Source organism: Mirounga leonina, unplaced genomic scaffold (genome assembly GCF_011800145.1).
Source record: "Mirounga leonina isolate KUSES-001 unplaced genomic scaffold, KU_Mleo_1.0 Mir_128, whole genome shotgun sequence".
NCBI classification, from domain to species: domain Eukaryota; kingdom Metazoa; phylum Chordata; class Mammalia; order Carnivora; family Phocidae; genus Mirounga; species Mirounga leonina.
The window spans coordinates 12,885,778-12,906,147 of record NW_023270320.1 but is presented as its reverse complement, the minus strand read 5'-3'; the positions used below and the strand labels follow the sequence as shown (position 1 = coordinate 12,906,147).

Genomic DNA, 20,370 nt, shown 5'->3' with positions numbered 1-20,370 from the left:
CCTAATTTACCAAATCACTCCTCAAAACCAGAGAGGAACAAAAAATGCTAAGTACATTTAGCATTCTGAATGCTAAAATACATGCCATAAGCGTGAGTTCAACTCATTTAACTGCATTTCCAGTGGAGTGCATGAGGGGACATTCAGAGCATATTTGCTTCTCATTTATAGATACAGTTTGATAAGCTTAGATATCCAGTTAAAATGAAAAGCAGGTATTGATAAGGAATGGTATGCACATGACCACAGCTAGAAGTTAGAGTTGGCAATCTGAGAAAGAGTGTACAAAAGTGTAAAAATTAGAACTGAGAACTTTTAAAGTAGTTTGAGTTTTGTTACAGAAGGGAACAGCTGTATGCTTCAGTGGACCTGTAAGCTATTGGATTGTACAGTATTACTCATTGATTTAAATTCATTACACATCTCTTATATTGCTATCATATACTTAACATTCTGTTGGGTGCTGAGGCTTTCTGTAGGCTACTAATATGCATAATAACAATCCTAAGAAAGAAGGAAAAGTATATTATGTTTTACCAAAGACAGCCTTTGATATTTGTTAGAGTAAATAGTTATCTTACATGAGACATGTCATTCTCCGATGTTAGCACAGAATAAATGGGCCCTTACAGTCTTATCAATCTGTACATCACTGTCACTGTGTTTATGTGTTACAACTTTCCTATGCATTCCTACTGAAGTATTTACGTACAGGTCTTATATTTGAATACCTGTGTATAATAAATACTGAGTGTTCTTTATCAGATTTGAATTTTGGAATGTTAGAATTAGTGAGTTTTTAGGTTTTAAATTAATTTTGATTTGATTTTGTTTGTATTGATGTAGACTTGTCACCTTGAGCACAACTTTGGTGCTATTTTTAGTGTGGAAAAAAATCATGAAACAACTCAGCATTTTTTTTTCTTTTTTTTTTTTACTTTTTTGTTGTTTTTATTATGCACTACATTAATACACTGCATAACCTTCTAGAAGGGGTAGATGAGTATGACTGAACAACTCAGCATTTTTGATAGTCTGCCCATAAATGATCAAATTTTTATTTGAATCATCAATATAAAACTTTAAAAGTCATGTTGGATTTTATGAAGTATTGTTTTCAGTATAAAGGAATTAGAAGAGCTAAACAAAAGTGTTAATTAAATTGGAAAAATGTCTCAATCATATTCCCTTTTCTCCCTCGAACTTGTACTTTTATGAAGTAACTAAAAATTGCTTTAGTAAGCCCTTTAACCAACAGATAGTATGCTTTATTTTACACTCTAGCAGTGGTTTTCCTTTGCAGTTAACCAGGTTTGTTATAAATAGCTGTTTAAAGTCACTTAGTTAGAGGTGCTGGGTGGCTCCGTCGGTTAAACTTGTGCTTTCGACTCAGGTCATGATCTCAGGATCCTGGGATCGAGCCCTGCATCAGGCTCCCTGCTCAGTGGGGAGCCTGCTTCTCCTTCTAGCTCTGCCCCTTCTCCCCACTCGTGCTCTGTCACTCATGTTCTCTCTCTCTCAAATAAAAAAAAAAAATCTTAAAAAAAATGAAGTCATAAAATATAAAAAAATAAAAAATAAAGTCACTTAGTTAAAATGTTATATTAGCAATTACAATTAAGGAGTTAAGAAATTCATATCATATTTATTCATAAACAACTTCTCCATATTTTCTTATTTGTTATATTCGGGCACTGAAGGGAATTTTTTTTTCTGTTCTGAAGAATATGTGTCTGGTTTTGTGATTATTGAACATGCACAGTAGCATCGTTTTTGAATTATAACATAAACACTCTTATATGTTACAGTTGGGACTAGTAATTGATTGGCAAATTGCATCAGTTAAAACATGGTAACTTAATATATTAGTGTATATTTGTTTCCCAATATTTTGATATTTATCATGGTTTTTTCATTAAATATAGGACTGCTCTTTGGAATTTTGCAAAGTGGTTCTTGTTTAAGGCACACCCATAACGTATCATCTGCAATTTCTAGTTTTAATTTCTTTAAAATGGAGTGAAAACTTAAGACACTTGAAATAATCTAAAGGCAGAGTCCTAGGAGTTTTTAAGATTTTTCCTCCTTTTATAGTTGTTTTGACTATAGTTAATCAGACAGAAGTTTTTTTAAAAAAGGAAATTGCTGTGTCTTTCAACATGTTCAGCTTAATTTTTTTTTTTTTTTGGTGGTCATGTATCATAATTTGACATATTTAATTAAATTAATTACCACAAAAAGTATATCTGGCATAAAGAATTAGTCTGTGACCAAACACTACTGACACTTAGGAAACATACAAGTGAACAAGCGTATAAGCATATATACTTACTAAGTGTACAAGTTGAATGCAGAAGTACCTTGCTGTTCTAGAGAGTAGCCAATAGCTGTAAGCATATTTTGGTTATTAGGGAATGAAAAATAACTGTAATCCAGTGTGTCCTTTAAATGAAGGTCAATTTAGAAAGCTTATACTTATTAGAAAGCATTACAACTGTGCTGGTAGTTATTGAAGTTAAAGTTGAATTACCCTTTCTTAATTTTTTTAGGATTTCTAAACTATTAAGTGATATTTCAGAAAATCTGTATTCATTGAAGAAGATGATACCTGGTTCTACCGAGACCATTCAGTTTTTACCATTGGAAGATCCAACTGCTGATGGAGTACAACAGAAACAAATTAGAGAACATGAAAGTTTTACTAAAGTTAAAGATGAGACATGGGACACAACACTTGATAATTTAATAAAACACGATGAAGGAAATGTACTTCAAAATGAAGTGAAACAAGAAGAAGATGGACTTGAAGCTGGATTAGAAGAAGGCAATAAGTTGAAAGAGAACACAGAAAGAATTTGTTTGATGTCGTTAGATATTACAGAACATGAACTCCAGATTTTGGAACAGCAGGCTCAGGAAAAATTTCTTAATGATGCTACTTGCAAATCTCCTGAGGTACTAAAAAAATAGAATAGAAAACAATTTTTATTCATTAGTAGGGGTTGGCTGATTTTTTTCTGTGAAAGAGCAGTAAACATTTTAGGCTTTGCAGATCAATCACATGTTTTCTGGTGTTACTATTCAATTCTGTCTAAAAATTTAGTGTGAGGGCGCCTGGGTGGCTCAGATGGTTGGGCGTCTGCCTTCGGCTCAGGTCATGATCCCAGGGTCCTGGGATCAAGTCCCGCATTGGGTTCCCTGCTCAGCGGGGAGCCTACTTCTCCCTCTGCCTCTCTCCCTGTCTCTGATGAATAAATAAAATCTTTAAAAAAAAAATAAAAATTTAGTGTGAAAGCAACTATAGACAAATGTAAACAAATGAGCTTGTTTGTGTTTCGATAAAACTTCATTAACAAAAACAAAAAGTGGGCTGAATTTGGCTTGTGAGTTATAGTTTGCTGCTTTGACTTAGTATAATAAGCACAAATTAATGGTTTTGTAATGGAAAGATTTTAAAGTGCCAGTACATATTTGCTGTACTTTACTATTTTAGTATTTCTCCCTATTTTTATGTAATAGATACCTTGGCTTTTTGTGGATTTCCTATATACCTACTAGTGTTAACTCTTCCAAACTTGATTTTTGGGAGTAGTTATATTTCCTCATACAAGATTTTCTTTACTTACTAATGTGAGAGGGTTTCTAATAAACTAGTGTTTTTGCTTGACACTAACCTTTACTGTTATCTGGAGAGTCAGTGACCTACGTTTTTTTCTTAATAGATTGTTTTGAAGCATTCTATATTATCTGTCAACTTCATGTTTAGATTTCTAATTATTATGTTCTGAATAGTTAATTTGTGAGGTTGTTTTTCTCCTGGCTAAGTTAAGAATATTTTTTATTTTTTTTAAAGATTTTCTTTATTTATTTGACAGAGACACAGCAAGAGAGGGAACACAAGCAGGGGGAGTGGGAGAGGAGAAGCAGGCTCCCCACGGAGCAGGAAGCCCGATGCGGGGCTCGATCCCAGGATCCTGGGATCATAACCTGAGCCGAAGGCAGACGCTTAACAACTGAGCCACTCAGGCGCCCAAGAATATTTTTTAAAATACTGAAGTTTTATTAGAGAAATCTTTGTGTTTCTTTTATTGTAAAGACAGACCATAAAATGAGACATCATATAGCTGTATTCTTTTATCTCATTTGTTTTTCATTAGTTTAGAAAATTACCTATGATGCCCATATTTGGTAGCATTTTATACATTTTATTTTGTAATAACTAGTTTTTAAAATTAAATTTGGAAGTTATTTAATAGGGTTATTTCCCTCTTCCCTCTTCAGTTTTCTAATGTCAATCAAAAGTCTTAGTATTTGAGAAGTTCTCTGTTTGGTAACTATATTAGTAATCACTTCTACCAGTATATAAATAGATTTTATTTTAAAATGATTTTCAGACTATTCTCATGCCAACCACTTGTAAAACAGATTTCCCTTTTAGGAAATATCTTTTGCTAATGTCTGCATCACCCTTTAACTTTTTGAAAATTTCTTATTAGGTATACATTTTAAGACAGTATTTTTCATATAATAATATAGAATTATGATCAGGATTTCATGATCTGTCATCTTTTATCCCAATTATTGCCATTTTTATTGTGTAATAATTAGCAATTTTTTTTTTTACTCATTAAAGACCCTATTTAAAAAGTAAAAGAATTTTTTCCTCTTTGTATAAAACTTATTTTAAAATCCTTTTTTAAGGGGCGCCTGGGTTGCTCAGTCAGTTAAGTGTCTTGACTCTTGATTTCGGCTCAGGTCATAATCTCAGTGTTGTGAGATTGGGCCCCTTGTTGGGTTGCATGCTGGGCATGGAGCCTGCTTAAGATTCTCTCTCTCCCTCTGCTCCCCCCCCAATAAAGAAATAAATAAAATAACATCCTTTTTTTTTTTTTTTTTTTTTATTGATTTGACAGAGAGAGAGACAGCGAGAGAGGGAACACAAGCAGGGGGACTGGGAGAGGGAGAACCAGGCTCTCCGCAGAGCAGGGAGCCCCATGTGGGGCTCGATCCCAGGACCCTGGGATCATGACCTGAGCCTAAGGCACATGCCTAACGACTGAGCCACCCAGGTGCCCCAAAATCTTTTTTTTTTAATTATTATTATGTTATGTTAATCACCATACATCACATCATTAGTTTTTGATGTAGTGTTCCATGATTCATTGTTTGCGTATAACACCCAGTGCTCCATTCAGTACATGCCCTCTTTAATATCCATCACCACGCTAGCCCACCCCCCCACCCCCCTCCCCTCTAGAACCCTCAGTTTGTTTCTCAGAGTCCATAGTCTCTCATGGTTCGTCTCCCCCTCTGATTTCCCCCCCTTCATTCTTCCCTTTCCGCTATCCTTTTTTAAGACTTGATTTTTGCAGATTAATTATGGCTATGCTTCCTTTTCCTACTTTCAATTTAAAGATTAGACTTTTGGGATCCTTCTATATTTCTTTTATGCAGGGGTCTCATGCTGTTGGACACTTACTTCCTGGGGATTGCCAAATTATTGTAAAGTTTTCTCATATCCAAACATTGGCAATAGCTGAATAAATAACTTATCTGACATTGTTTTTCAAATATATATAGATGCTGTTTGTAAAATAGTGATTTATTTAGAGCTATTATTACAGTCATAGGAGCTTTTTGTGATCTTTTTAAAATTAGTGGATATAAGAGAACAACTGTTCTTAGAATAGGATAGAATAGAATAGAATTTTTCAACATGGTGAAGAGGTTCTTGTACTCAAGTTGGGACACACAGTTTGATATTGTTTAATCATTGTTGAACTTGTCACTTTGTACTCTCTGTAGGCTTTATATCAAGTCTGTTTGTCCTCTTGTCTGTCTTTCCAATTATATTTCTTTCTTTCTCTTTTTCTTTGATTCTTTGTTTCTGTTTATTCTCCTTTCTCTTCTTACTACCCTGTTTTCCTTTCTATCTCTGTCTCATAAAAACATATAAACAGGTATTATAAATTTATCTATTAGAGAAGAAGAGGAAGTTGTCTAAAGATATTTAGTATATAGGAACTTTATTTTTTAGAAAACGGTGTATAGAGTCAATTATATTGGAAAACTAATGTTCAAAATATAATTTTTTTAAAGCATTTATCTTCCAAGGATAATGAAGAGGATCTATCTTATGTAATTGAAAGTGATGAAGATTTAGAAATGGAGATGATTAAGGTATGTTTGAAGTTATGGAAATTTACTTCCTTTTCAAAAAGGACACTTAATTATGTAAAATATTACCTAATTCTAAATGTCCCCCACAATGAGATTACTATCATTTATGTAACCATTAGATTTTATTTTCCATTTCATATTTGTTTACATCTTTATATGGCCTATGAATAATGTTTTAGTAGTAGTATACTAATTTTTCTATATTAGAAGACATATTCCTGTCAGGTCACTTCTTTTAAATCTTTTCCTGGAATGTTGGTAGTGATTTTGCCCTCTGCTCTTGAAATAGGTTTCTTTTTCTTCCCATCCATGTGTATCCCCTTTTATTTGGGAGTTCTGTTGTTATACATTCAATATTCTTCTTTCCTTCTTTTGATCTTAGTTACTATGGATATATTTATTATATGTAATTTTCTAATGTTTTAAATTATTTCATTTACCCCTATTTTATTATCAAAGTATTATTTTATAATTATGTATATTCTACCACTACATCCATCGTCCAGTTTCTTTGCCAGGTGTGAACCAGGGATGGACAATAAGAAAGAAAAGCTTAAATTTCAAATTGAAAATGAAGAAAAACACAGAAGTTCATCATTATTTGTGCTTTTTATTCCTTATCTTTAGGTCAATGTGATTTTTGTTCTTTTCTTATGAAATGAGATTAGGTTCCTGTTACTTTGTTTTGAACGAGAGTAGTGGGGAGTGATTAGGAATGTGGATTCTGAATTTAGATGTGGGTTCACATCCCAGCGTCTCCATGTATTTGCTGTGTGACTTTGGGCAAGTTTCTTAGTCCTTTTGATACTCAGTTAACAGCTGTTATTATTTAAGGTGTTATTTGTGAAGAGCTTAGTACAGAGCCTGGTATTTCTTAAGTGTTTAATAAATATTAGCTAATAGTAATAATAGGACATAAATACTAAATCATATTCCTTCATCGATTAGCCATTTCTCTGAGGAGTGCTGTTCAAGTAGCACATTTATAGGACACTTGCAGACTTCCACAAACTTACATTGTATATTGAACCTCTTAGAAGGCAATCTGGATGCCCATATGAGAGAACTTTATTTTCAAAATGCTTTTCTAAGTATATTTGTTGACTTGAATAAAGAATGAGGAACAGAATCACTCTTTTTCTTTTCTAGGCCTGAAATGAATACACTTTTTAGAAAACCATTAAAGTCAAGTTTATTAAATGGGAGGTTAAATAAAAAGAGAAAATGAGAACTGTGGTTTAATAATTCTTCCTGTCTCTTTTCAGTAAAAAACTATGCAGATGAAACAATTTTGAAATATACTAATGTTCTTTAAATAGATTATCTTCATTTAGGGGAAAAAATCCAATATTATCAAGCCAAAGTAAAGAGCAACTTTATTCACATTTGTAATAATCCATTCCTAAAATTATTTGAATCTTTTATTGTTTTCATAATTCACGTAAACAAATTCACATAATTCACAAAAAACACATTCGTTGCTTGTTTACTATTTAAATCTTATGCTGACACGTGATATGGAGAAACTCATTACAAAAATAACAGTAAAGCCCACATTTACCTCTTGGCAATTGAAAACACTGATGTATGATAAAGGAAAAAAGTTTTAAATTCAAATTTTATTCAAAATTTTGATAACTTTCCCCACGGGCAGTTCATGATATGCTATTAACGAACACTGTTTATGCTGGAAGTATTCCATCTTTGGCCTTGTGCCTTAGAAACCATTCTTGAGCACATGTTTAAACTAGAGCACACATGTTCTTTTGTGGTATTGGTTGCACATCTGCCAGCTTTGAACAAAATTGTAGGTTCTGTTAATAATACTTCTTTTGTGTTTGGTGAAAAAGATACGACACTGTCAGTGGTTTTGCTTTTAAGATTTCTTTCAAACTTTCAGTCTTTAGAAAATCTAAATACTGGCACGGCAGATCCTGTTCATCCAAAATGTATAAAAATGGGAAGAAATCTGGATGTTCCTTTTGAAGATGATGAAGATGAGATTGAAGCTATTGAAGAAGAAGAAGATGATGCAGGTAAGCACTGTAATGTGTTTGAAAGGACTCACCTCTGATACCTACTGCTGACTCTAATTTAGGGTCCAGTTTTTAAACAATTTGGAGGCAAAGAGTTTGTGGCATGTAATTAATGATGTCCTAAAAACTTGTCATTAAATCCTTTGGTGTTTGGTCTTTATAAAGCACAATCTTACTATTTATGAAAGTAGAAGTATAGAAGCGTTGTATTATTTGGCGCACTTTGTGATGTGAAACTTTCATTCTGAATTTTATGTTTTGTAAAAATAATAGAAAATCATTAATAATCATTAATTAATATCATTAATATTAAACATTATTGTTAAAGGCATAGGTACATTGTGACTGTTTTTTAGGAGCTTATTCCTTAAAACAAGTGGCACAATTTCAGATAGCAAAATGGACTGATTTTCATACTCTGTGTGCCAACTATAGTAAGGAGTCCATGAAATGAACCTCATGTTATTCAAGTGTAAGTAACAGTATTCATTATGGCAAACCACGGGGTCTTCTCATAAAGTAGAACACTCCCCTAGAGCTATATTCATCAATATTATAATGTGGGAAAATTAAAATACATATTGTAGGTGGAAAATATGTGAGAATATTAAAGAAAATGTTAATTCTCTTTGTTTTCTTGTATTAAATGAAGGCATAACATCTCCCAATCAATTTAGTTCTCTATTTAGAATTGTTAAAAGCTGAGAAGTATAATAATGAATTTTCATTTGTTTATAGATGAATGGTTTTGATTCTTCACTTTGCTCTGTCTTGGCTACTCATGAACTGTTCAACCTGAGTAGAAAATAAAAGTCAGTTGAGTAAAATCAATGTAACTCCATTGTGCTATGCAGTTAGAATTGTGGTCAAGGATTTGGTGGAGTGGTAACTAAAATGAAGATTTAATTTTATCTGTGGATTTTATTTGTGATAGTAATGTAACTTCTGATTACTATTAATTGAAAATTGGTTGTATGGTGAAATTCGCATTGGTATATCGCTTGCCATGGTTGGGTTTAAATGTTAGGTTTTGGAACTATTGCAAATTCCAAAACATCATTTTCTTATAATGTTGACCAAAGGTTCTTATAGTGAACCATTTTGTAGTAGAATCACAAAGTTCTAATCCTTAGTATTAGGTAATAATCAAAGTAACTGAAATCATGACTGGTATCCAGAGAACCAAGCTAGTTGGATTTAAAAGACAGAAAACAGTAGCCTCTGGTACTTATCACTATATTCTTTAAAAGAAGCCAATAAAATAAAATTTTTATTTCCCATCACTTGTATTTTAACATAAATGACCATTTTATTTTATTTTAAGACCATTCATTACCAGGACCTAATGCAAGCCAAATTAATTCCCTCAAGATCTATTTTGGCCATTCCAGTTTTAAGCCGTGAGTATAATCTCAGTTAATTAAATTGCATATTCACAATTTTCTTCACAAAGGAAAAATAGCAAATAATCCACCTGTTTAATAGTAATAGTACAACTTCACTGTAGTTTATACATTCTGCACTGTATTTCCTGTAAGTGACTACAAAGATATTTTAAAATAATATTTATTTAAAATTTGTATCTATACATTGTTTTTATAAGAGAAAATGGCTTCCTTTACCAAAGAGAGTTCTGTGTAGACACTAGTTTAAACACATTAATAAATTAATCTTAATTTAATGTTGAGTTGTTTCTCATTAAATAAGTATCTGTGTGTCTATTTTGTACAACTTATTGTCCAAAGTGATGTAATAGAAATTCATGAGGTAACGGTTTGAAGAACAGTGATAATCTTATCAGTTTTAATATATTCAAATGTATTTATTTATTTATTTATTTATTTTATTATTTTTTTTAAAGATTTTATTTATTTATTTGACAGAGAGAGACATAGTGAGAGCAGGAACAGAAGCAGGGGGAGTGGGAGAGGGAGAAGCAGGCTTCCCACGGAGCAGGGAGCCCGATGTGGGACTCGATCCCAGGACCCTGGGATCATGACCTGAGCCGAAGGCAGACGCTTAACGACTGAGCCACCCAGGCGCCCTTCAAATGTATTTATATCTAAAGGGGCACATTTATTAAGTATTGAAATGAGATGACTAAAACTGAGGTAAGGAACAAGTAATTTTGAATAAAACTAATAAGAATGTAAAAATCTAGACTGGATTTTTCCTATTCTGCAAATTTAAAATTTAACCCAGGGAAGCATTTCTTTCTTCTTTTCTTTGATCTTAAATTTTTTTTTTATTAAACTATGTCCTACATACAGAAAAGTGCACATGAATGTACAGATCAATGAATTTTTACAAACTAGGCACCCTGTGTAACCAGGACTCACATAAGAAAAAAATAGGTCATTATCAGCACATCAGAAGATCACCTTTCCTATTGATTTTTCCCTCAACATTTTATTAAAAAATTTTTCAAAGATATAGGAAAGCTGAAAGAATTTTTTTTACTATGAATACCTGTATATTCAACATTTTAGTATACTTGCTTTATCATATATCCATCTATCACCTCTCTATCCATTCCTTAGTCTACCTAAATTAAAAAATGCATCTCAGGGTAGACTGGACATCATTATTTGTCTCCCTAAGTACTTCAATGTATAAATCATTAACTATAGTTAAATATTTATGGTTTATTTCTTTTGATGTAAAATTTACATACAAAGAAATGGTCAAACCTTAAATATGCATTTGCACATCTTAAGGGTACATGCATGCACCCCTGTAGCCTAACCCTTTAGTCAAATATGGAACATTACAGTCACTCTAGAAAGTTCCCTCATGTCCCTTCTCAGGCAATCCTTGCCTCTGGAGCATTTATTTTATTTATTTACTTACTTACTTACTTATTTATTTATTTATTTATTTATTTATTTATTTATTTATTTGAGAGAGAGAGAGAGCATGTGCGCATGCATGAGAGAGAGAGAGGGAGAGAGAGGGTCTGTGTTTGCGCACGTGCGTGCAAGTGCAGAGAGGGGCAGAGGGAGAGGGAGAGAGAGAATCTTAAGCAGGCTTCATGCCCAGTGCAGAGCCCGATGTGGGGCTCCATCTCACAACCCTGAGATCATGACCTGAGCTGAAATCAAGAGTTAGATGCTTAACTGACTGAGCCACCCAGGTGCCCCTCTTTTATTTATTTTAATCAATAAATTTATACATATATTGAAGCTCAAAAATGTAAAAGAAATTCTATTAGAGGGGTACCTGGGTGGGTCAGTCTGTTAAGCTTCTGACTCTTGGTTTTGGCTCCAGTTGTGATCTCCAGGTGGTGAAATTGAGCCCCTCGATGGCTCCATGCTCAATGTGGAGTGTGCTTGAGATTCTTTCCCTCTCCCTCTGCCCCTCCCTCTGCTTGTGCATATGTGCTCTCTCTCTAAAATAAAATAAATAAATACAATCTAAAATTAAATAAATAAATGCAATCTTTCAGAAAAATAATTCTGTTAGAGGTAGTGAAAAAATGAAACATTTTTCCACCTGTCCTTATTTATTTTTTTTTAAAGGTTTTATTTATTTATTAGAGAGAGAGAGAGATGGTGAGAGAGGGAACACAAGCAGGGGGAGTGGGAGAGGGAAAAGCAGGCTTCCTGTTGAGCAGGGAACCAGATGTGGGGCTCTATCCCAGGACCCTGGGATCATGACCACAGCCGAAGGTTTACCAACTGAGCCACTCAGGTGCCCCTAGGTTTCTTGTTAGTAAAACAAAATAGCCTTTTGCTTTTTACCCTGCAGGGTTCAGTGGAAGGTGATTCATTCTGTTTTGGAAGAAAGAAGAGATAATGTTGTTGTGATGGCAACTGGTAAGTTGTATGTAAGCAATAACTTAGTCCTCTAAAATATAAAACTTAAAGGTTTTGAAATGCGTGATCTTTTATTACACTTTCAAAATATAAATACAAATACAAATGATATAAAATACAGAAGAGACTGATCTGAGATTAGATGCTCAAATTTATGCAGAAATTAGATCTTAGGAGGATAGCATGTTAGTAGGGACCATTCATCTCACACAAGTACATTGTAAGAAGAAATCATAGTACCAAGGCTTTATTTTTATTTCTATCAGTGTATTATTTTTATTTCCAGGATATGGAAAGAGTTTGTGCTTCCAGTACCCACCTGTGTATTCAGGCAGGATTGGCCTTGTCATCTCTCCTCTTATTTCTTTGATGGAAGACCAAGTGCTCCGGCTTAAGTAAGTAATGTTTTCTTCTTCCCTCCATCCCTCCCTCCCTCCCTTCCTTCCACTTTTATGTAATCTCTACACCCAATGTGGGGCTTGAATTTACAACCCTGAGATGAAGAATCGCAGGCTCTCCCCACTCAGCCAGCCAGGTGCCCCAGTAATGTTTTCATTGCTACATTATCACCCTTTTTTTTCTTCCATGAAGGAAACATGTAATCTATCATGTATGTTAAAATCTAGTTCCCAGGAACACATTTCTGTGAATGTTGCCCAATCTTTATTAGTGATAAATGACTCTTTGGTGGAAGGACTTATCTTCTTTCTTGAGTTCTCTATAATCCAAGGCTACCAGATGGTCCCAATAAAAATTTTTGTAACAGCAAACTCTAAGCCAGTTTACATCCATTATCTCAAAATTCTTTTCTCTTCTGGTTACCCTTGCTCTTTAGCTTAGTATAAAGTATATACATGGAAGTATGTAATTTTTAGTTACAGAAAAATTTTAAACCTCTTTAACCCGAGCTTACAATCTTTATGAAAAACATGCCCTAACAACCTGCTTTCTAATATGGCCTTTGAAGGAATTTGTTTATCAAAGTAGTGAGTTACAAAACGAGTGAGGATAACAAAGAAGGGGACTTGGTCCATCATTATATTTCTTTAGTCGTTAAGAATGAAGTTGATCTTTGTAGTATGTACACGGCTCCAGAATATTTGTTTTTCTTCTTCTAGAATGTCCAACATTCCAGCTTGTTTTCTGGGATCAGCACAACCAAAAAATGTTCTAGAAGATATTAAATCGTGAGTAATTTATATGATTTCTGATTATGTGGTTGGGTGTCTATGGTATGTGAGAGAATTTTATACAAAATTATATATAAAAATATATAATTTATTTAAAAATTTATATAAAAATTTTTATTTAATGTGTGGATGAAATGTTCATGATTCAAAAATGTACTTTGTTGGGGTGCCTGTGTGGCTCAGTTGGTTAAGCGACTGCCTTCGGCTCAGGTCATGATCCTGGAGTCCCAGGATCGAGTCCCATATCGGGCTCCTTGCTCGGCAGGGGGTCTGCTTCTCCCTCTGACCCTCCCCCTTCTCATGTGCTCTCTCTCATTCTCTCTCTCTCAAATAAATAAACAAAATCTTTAAAAAAAAAATTTTTTTTAAATGTACTTTGTTTTTATAGTACATTTGTAGAATTGTTCATTTTAAAATCTTTCAAACTTAAAGAAATCTATTATTTTTAGTTCTTGGACTGTGAAGTTAGCATTGTAGTCATATTGTTGTAAAATTTTGGTTTTGAACAAGAACTACCTAGTTTTGTCTCATTTTACAGATGAGCAAACTGAGGCCTAGAGAAAATAATTTGCCTAAAGTCATTCAATGAATTAATGGCTCAGCAGGGACTGGATTCTAGATCTCTTGCCCCACCAGTCCTATTATGGCATAAGTCCTAAGAATAAAATCTCAAAACACACACAAATTATGTATATGTGTATATAGATTAACATATGTATATATTTTATTAATAAACACACATATACACATGTATTTACTGAGTTTTGATAAATGCATATAAATGTATCACCCAAACCCCTATCAAGATACAGAGTATTACTGTCACTCCAGAAAGTTCCTTTATGTCCCTTCCCAGTCTGTCCTTCTTTCTCCATTTTAAAGCAGACCACTGTCTAATTTTTTTCTACCATACTTTTGTCTGTTCTAGAACTTCATGTAAATGGATTCATACAATATGAACTTTTGTGTAAGACTTCTTTCATTCAGCAAAATGTTTTGAGAATACTTCATGTTGTATGTATCTGTAGTTTTTTAAGTATATCAGAGTGATACATCATTGTATGAAAATACCGTAGTTTGTTTTTTTTAATTTCCTTATCAGTAGTTGCCTAAGCTGTTTGTAGTTTGGGGCTATTACTAATGAAGCTGCTATGAACATTCCTATAAATTTTTTTTTGAATGTATGTTTTCTTTCTCTTTAAACATTTTAAATCAAGTTTATTGAGATATAATTGACATATAATAATTTTTACATACTTAAAATATATCTAATTTGGTAAGTTTGGCATATAAACACCATCACAAAAGCATCACCACAATCCAGATGATGAACATAGATCCATCATCCTCAAAGTTTACTTATACCTTTTGTAATCCATTCCCCTCAGTTTTTCCTACCTGCTTTACCCCACTCACGAGGTCACTACTAATCTGTTTTCTGTCATTCGAGATTAGCTTACGTTTCCTAAAATTGTACATAAACAGAATTAGTCATACAATATGTGCTCTTGTTTTGTCTGGTTTAAATCACACAGCATAATTACTTTGAGTTTCATCCATCTTGTTACATGTATCAATAGTTCATTCCTTTTTTATTGCTGAATAGATTACATCATGTGGAGATGTCACAGTTCCTTTCATCTGTTCAGCTGTTGATAAGACGTTTGCATTGTTGCCAGTTTTGGGCTGTTACAAATAAAGCTGCTCTGAACATTTGTATGCATGTCTTTGTATGGACATATGTTTTCATTTCATTGGTATAAACCAAGGAGTGGAATAACTGGATCATGTGGTGAATATATATTTAACTTTTTTGTCTGATTGAGATAAATTTTATTTCAACTATTCAACTATTATAGTCATCATTTTAACCATTTTAAATGTGTACAGTTCAGTGGCTTTTATTACATTCATAATGTTGTGCAACCACTATCTAATTCCAGAACATTTTCTTCACCCCCAAAGAATCTCTGTATCCATTAAGCAATTGTACTGTGAACGTTTGAGTGTAAGTTTTTATATGAAGATATGCTTTCATGCTTTTGTGTATATGCCAGTGAGTGGAATTGCTGGGTCATAGGTTATTCTATGTTGACTTTTTAAGAAACTGCCAGACTTTCTGAGAGTGATTGTACCATTTTACATTCCCACTCTCAGGGTCTGAGAGTTCCAGTGCCTCCTCCTCTCTGCCATTCCTTGGTATGGCCAGTCTTGATTTTAGCCATTCTAATAGGATCTCAGTGTGTTTTTAATTTGCATTCCCTTACTGACTAGTGATGTTGAGCATCTTCTCGTATACTTATTGGCCATCTTTGAGGCTTCTTCTTTGAGGAAGTATCTATTCATATCTGTTGCCTGTTCTTTATTGTTGTTTTTCCCTTATTGAGTTTTGATAGTCATTTATATATTCTGAATACAAATTCTTTATTTGGTATATGCTTTGCAAACATTTCCTTCTAGTTTGTGACTTCTCTTTTCATTCTCTGAACAGTTCTTTTGAAGGGCAGCAGTTGTCTATTTTGAAGTCCAGTCTGTCAATTTGTTCTTTTATGGATTTTGCTTTTGGTGTGGAATCTAAGAAACCTTTGCCTAACTCAGGGTCACAAAGACTTTCGTTTATTTTTTTCTCCTAAAAGTGTTACAGTTTTAAGGTTTACATTTAGGCCTACCCATTTAATGTAAATCTTGTGTATTGTACTAGTTATTGATTACAATTTATTTTTCTCATAAAGTTATCCAATTGTTCTACCTCCATTTGTTGAAGATACTATTCTTTCTCCACTGAATTGCCTTTGTATCTTTGTCAAAAAGAAAATGACTACATATTTATGGGCCTATTGCTCCACTCTGTGTTCTCTGTTCTATCAATCTGTTTGCCCATCTGGGTTGGTGTCTTGATGACTATAGCTTTATAATAAGCCTTGAAATCAGGTAGTGCAAGTCTTCCAATTTTGTTCTTGTTTTTCAAAGTGTTTTGTCTATTCTAGGTCCTTTGTATTTCCAAACATATTTCAAAATTACCTTTTCTACTCAAATGCCAGCTGGAATTTGATTGGATTTATCTTCAATCTAGATTATCTGTTGAATTTAGCTGTACTTATAATTATTATTACTATATTATGCTGAAGAAACTGAGGCACACTAAAGTTAGTACTTGGCTATAAGATCATTTAGCTTGTAAAAAGTAGAATTGAGACTCAAACCTTGGGCAGTCTGACATCAGAGCTTGTTATTTATACTGTTTTGCTGTGTGAATTAGAATATTGAATTAATTTCATGAGAATTAAAAGCATATCTGTTTTGTTCCTAATTCCTAATGAAAGCGCCATGCCTAGCACGCAGTAGATGAAATATTTTTTTTTTTTTTAAAGATTTTATTTATTTATTTGACAGAGAGAGACACAGCGAGAGCAGGAACACAAGCAGGGGGAGTGGGAGAGGGAGAAGCAGGCTTCCTGCCGAGCAGGGAGCCCGATGTGGGACTTGATCCCAGGACCCTGGGATCATGACCTGAGCCGAAGGCAGATGCTTAACGACTGAGCCACCCAGGCGCCCTGAAATATTTTTTTACATCAAAAGAAAAGTCTTTTTATAAGGGAAATTCATTTTCATTCTACTTAACTTTATGTTTTCACTTGGTAGAATGAAAAGGAGACTCTATATATTTTAAAGGCCCTAGACTTAACCTTTATTACAAACATTGTCTTAGTTAAGATTCTATCTGCCCAGAATAGAAAAAAGTCAAGCTAGCTTAAGCAAATACTGAATTTTATATTAAGGATGTAGGAATGTCTCGCGGATCACACTGAACACAAGTTAGCTACCCCTTAGGAAGAGACTTGGAATTGGGTATCAAGAATACAATAGGGCGCCTGGGTGGCTCAGATGGTTAAGCGTCTGCCTTCGGCTCAGGTCATGATCCCAGGGTCCTGGGATCAAGTCCCACATCGGGCTCCCTGCTCCTTAGGAGCCTGCTTCTCCCTCTGCCTCTCTCTCTCTCTCTCTGTCTCTCATGAATAAATAAATAAAATCTTAAAAAAAAAAAAAAAAAAAAGAATACAATAATGCCTTTTTTTTTGGTTGAAGATTTTATTTATTTATTTGACAGAGAGAGACAAAGCGAGAGCAGGAACACAAGCAGGGGGAGTGGGAGAGGGAGAAGCAGGCTTCCTGCGGAGCAGGGAGCCCGATGCGGGGCTCGATCCCAGGACCCTGGGATCATGACCTGAGCCGAAGGCAGACACTTAACGACTGAGCCACCCAGGCACCCCCAGTAGTGCTTTCTTTTATTTATAGCCTCTGTGTGTCTTCCTCATTCTTCTGAGGAGATGAGCATTTTCTGCTTTTCTAGTCACAAGATAGAGAAGACTGCTCTGCAGCTCCTTTATTCACATATTACAGGTCTTGCCATTGGCAGAGATTGGTTGTTTCTTGGTCAGACCCCTAAATTCTAGGACAGAGACTGATTGATTTGACATTGATACAGTGGCTAACCCTGGCCCAAGAAGATATATTTAGGCAAGAGAGCAAAATACGTAGGAGAAACATGGGCGCTGTGGGCTTAATCATGGGGAGGGAGTCGATGGTAGGGTAATGGGTTGTAGTTTTCCAAGAAGGAGGGTAGTATATGGGTGGATTGCTAGCACATAAAAGGCTTACCATAGACTTGATCATTTAACTCAAACACTACAGTTCTGGGGCTGGACTTTTGGAAATCAGAACCTGGCTTCTAATATCACCTTAATGCTGAGTACTCCCTGAGTACTCTTTGCCACTTTTTATTTTGCTGTGTTAAAGTGGGATCAAAGGACTAATATATGTGGATATATATACACACATATAACATTTGTTTAGTTTTTAGTTTATTTAAAAATTTGTCAGGTGTTATGGTTTTAAGCTGTAGTTCAGTGGATGATTGTTTTCTTTAGTGTAGCACATTTCCTTTCCTATTTCTCTTTTTGTTTGTTTATTTTTACAGAGGCAAATACCGGATTGTATATATAACTCCAGAATTCTGTTCGGGTAACTTGAGCCTATTCCAGCAACTTCAGGCCAGTATTGGTAAGTGTTATGATAGGCTCTTTTTATAAGTACTTATTTAATTGAATTATCCTTTAAAGTTAAACACATGGATGGATATTGGATTTCACTTCTGTTAAAGTTGATTTCAAACAGTATTTCCTCCAGGAAGTCCCTGACTTTCCAACTTGGTATCTTTCCAGTCTTATCCCCTAGTACGTATAATTCCTTCTGCCATAGAAATTAGGCTCCTGTATTTATATATCTCTTTTCTTCCCCTAGACTATAAACTTTTTTGGGAAAAAAATGCCCTAGTGCAGTACCTGGCACATAGTAGGGATTTAAATGCATTATTGAACAAATGTTGAATCTTAGATTCTATGAAATGTTAATTGCCTTGTTTTCATATTCAGAATCTAAATTAAATCACAGTAGTGGTTCTCCACCCTTGTTCATGAGAATCACTTTTCCAACTTTAGAAAAATGTAGTATCCTCCAAACTTGAAAATTCTGATTCAACACGCCTGGGGTGGGCCCCTGGCACCTGTCGTCTTTCATGAGTGATTCTGATGTGTAGTTAGGGTTGGAAACCATAGTACCTTTGATTATTTGCCACCAGTGAGTATGATTTTAAAAAGTTAGAGAGTAAGTCAGAGCTTATTTCCTAGAAAATGTAAATACAGAATTAGTCAATAGCTGGTGCCCATTTTTTGTACTTCAAAAATTTTTGTTTTTTTTTTCTCTCTTGATGGCTAGAATAAGCTACCCAAGAGTTGCAATCATAACTACTATTATTTCAAACATTCAGTTGAACCAACCAGTTTTAGTTTCCTAATATTATATGATCTCATTATATAATTATATATTAAAATAATTCTGGATAGGTAAATTTTCAACATGGCAACATCTCATTCAATGGTTGGTTAGTAGCATGTAACTCTAGGAATGCATTTAATAATTTTTTTAAATTTTATTATGTTATGTTAATCACCATACATCATTAGTTGTTGATATAGTGTTCCATGATTCATTGTTTGCGTATAACACCCAGTGCTCCATTCAGTACGTGCCCTCTTTAATACCCATGCCCTCTTTAATTTTTGTTAACAATATAATGAAAACAAATTTGTTTCTTTTTAGTATGTATTAAATGTTCATGAACAAAAGAATGAGGGCGGAAGTTATACATTTGATTAAATACATTATCAGAGGCACCTGGGTGGCTCAGTCAGTTAAGCATCTGCCTTCGGCTAGGGTCATGATCCCGGGGTCCTGGGATGGAGTCCTGCATCGGGCTCCTTGCTCAGCAGGGGGCCTGCTTCTCTCTCTCCCTCTCCTGCTGCTCCCCTTGCTTGTGCTCTCTCTCTCTCTGACAAATAAATAAATAAATAAATAATCTTTTAAAAAAATACATAATCAATGCTGTATTACCAATTTCTTTTTTTTTTTTTTTTTATTCTTATGTTAATCCCCTTACATTACAACATTAGTTTTAGATGAAGTGTTCCATGATTCATTGTTTGTGCACAACACCCAGTGCTCCATGCAGAATGTGCCCTCCTAAATACCCACCACCAGGCTAACCCATCCTCCCACCCCCCTCCCCTCTAGAACCCTGTTTGTTTTTCAGAGTCCATCGTCTCTCATGGTTCGTCTCCCCCTCCGATTTCCCCCGCTTCATTCTTCCCCTCCCGCTACCTTCTTCTTCTTCTTCTTCTTTTTTTTTTTCTTAACATATATTGCATTATTTGTTTCAGAGGTACAGATCTGAGATTCAACAGTCTTGCACAATTCACAGCGCTTACCAGAGCACATACCCTCCCCAGTGTCTATCACCCAGTCCCCCCATCCCTCCCACCCCACCCCCCACTCCAACAACACTCAGTTTGTTTCCTGCGATTAAGAATTCCTCATATCAGTGAGATCATATGATACATGTCTTTCTCTGTTTGACTTATTTCACTCAACATAATACCCTCCAGTTCCATCCACGTTGTTGCAAATGGCAAGATCTCATTCCTTTTGATGGCTGCATAATATTCCATTGTATATATATACCACATCTTCTTTATCCATTCATCTGTCGATGGACATCTTGGCTCTTTCCACACTTTGGCTATTGTGGACATT

General features: G+C 34.4%; 1 protein-coding gene across 1 annotated transcript in view; it reads left to right on the top strand.

The window, feature by feature from the left end:
* Positions 1-20,370, top strand: part of WRN (WRN RecQ like helicase) — a 111,639-nt gene that overhangs the window by 20,220 nt on the left and 71,049 nt on the right. Inside the window, exons 8-15 of the mRNA XM_035003828.1 lie at positions 2,550-2,955; positions 6,100-6,180; positions 8,081-8,216; positions 9,541-9,616; positions 11,964-12,031; positions 12,318-12,426; positions 13,150-13,218; positions 18,200-18,282. Of these exons, the coding sequence (XP_034859719.1) occupies positions 2,550-2,955; positions 6,100-6,180; positions 8,081-8,216; positions 9,541-9,616; positions 11,964-12,031; positions 12,318-12,426; positions 13,150-13,218; positions 18,200-18,282 (1,028 nt within the window). The remainder of the gene's footprint in view (positions 1-2,549; positions 2,956-6,099; positions 6,181-8,080; positions 8,217-9,540; positions 9,617-11,963; positions 12,032-12,317; positions 12,427-13,149; positions 13,219-18,199; positions 18,283-20,370) is intronic.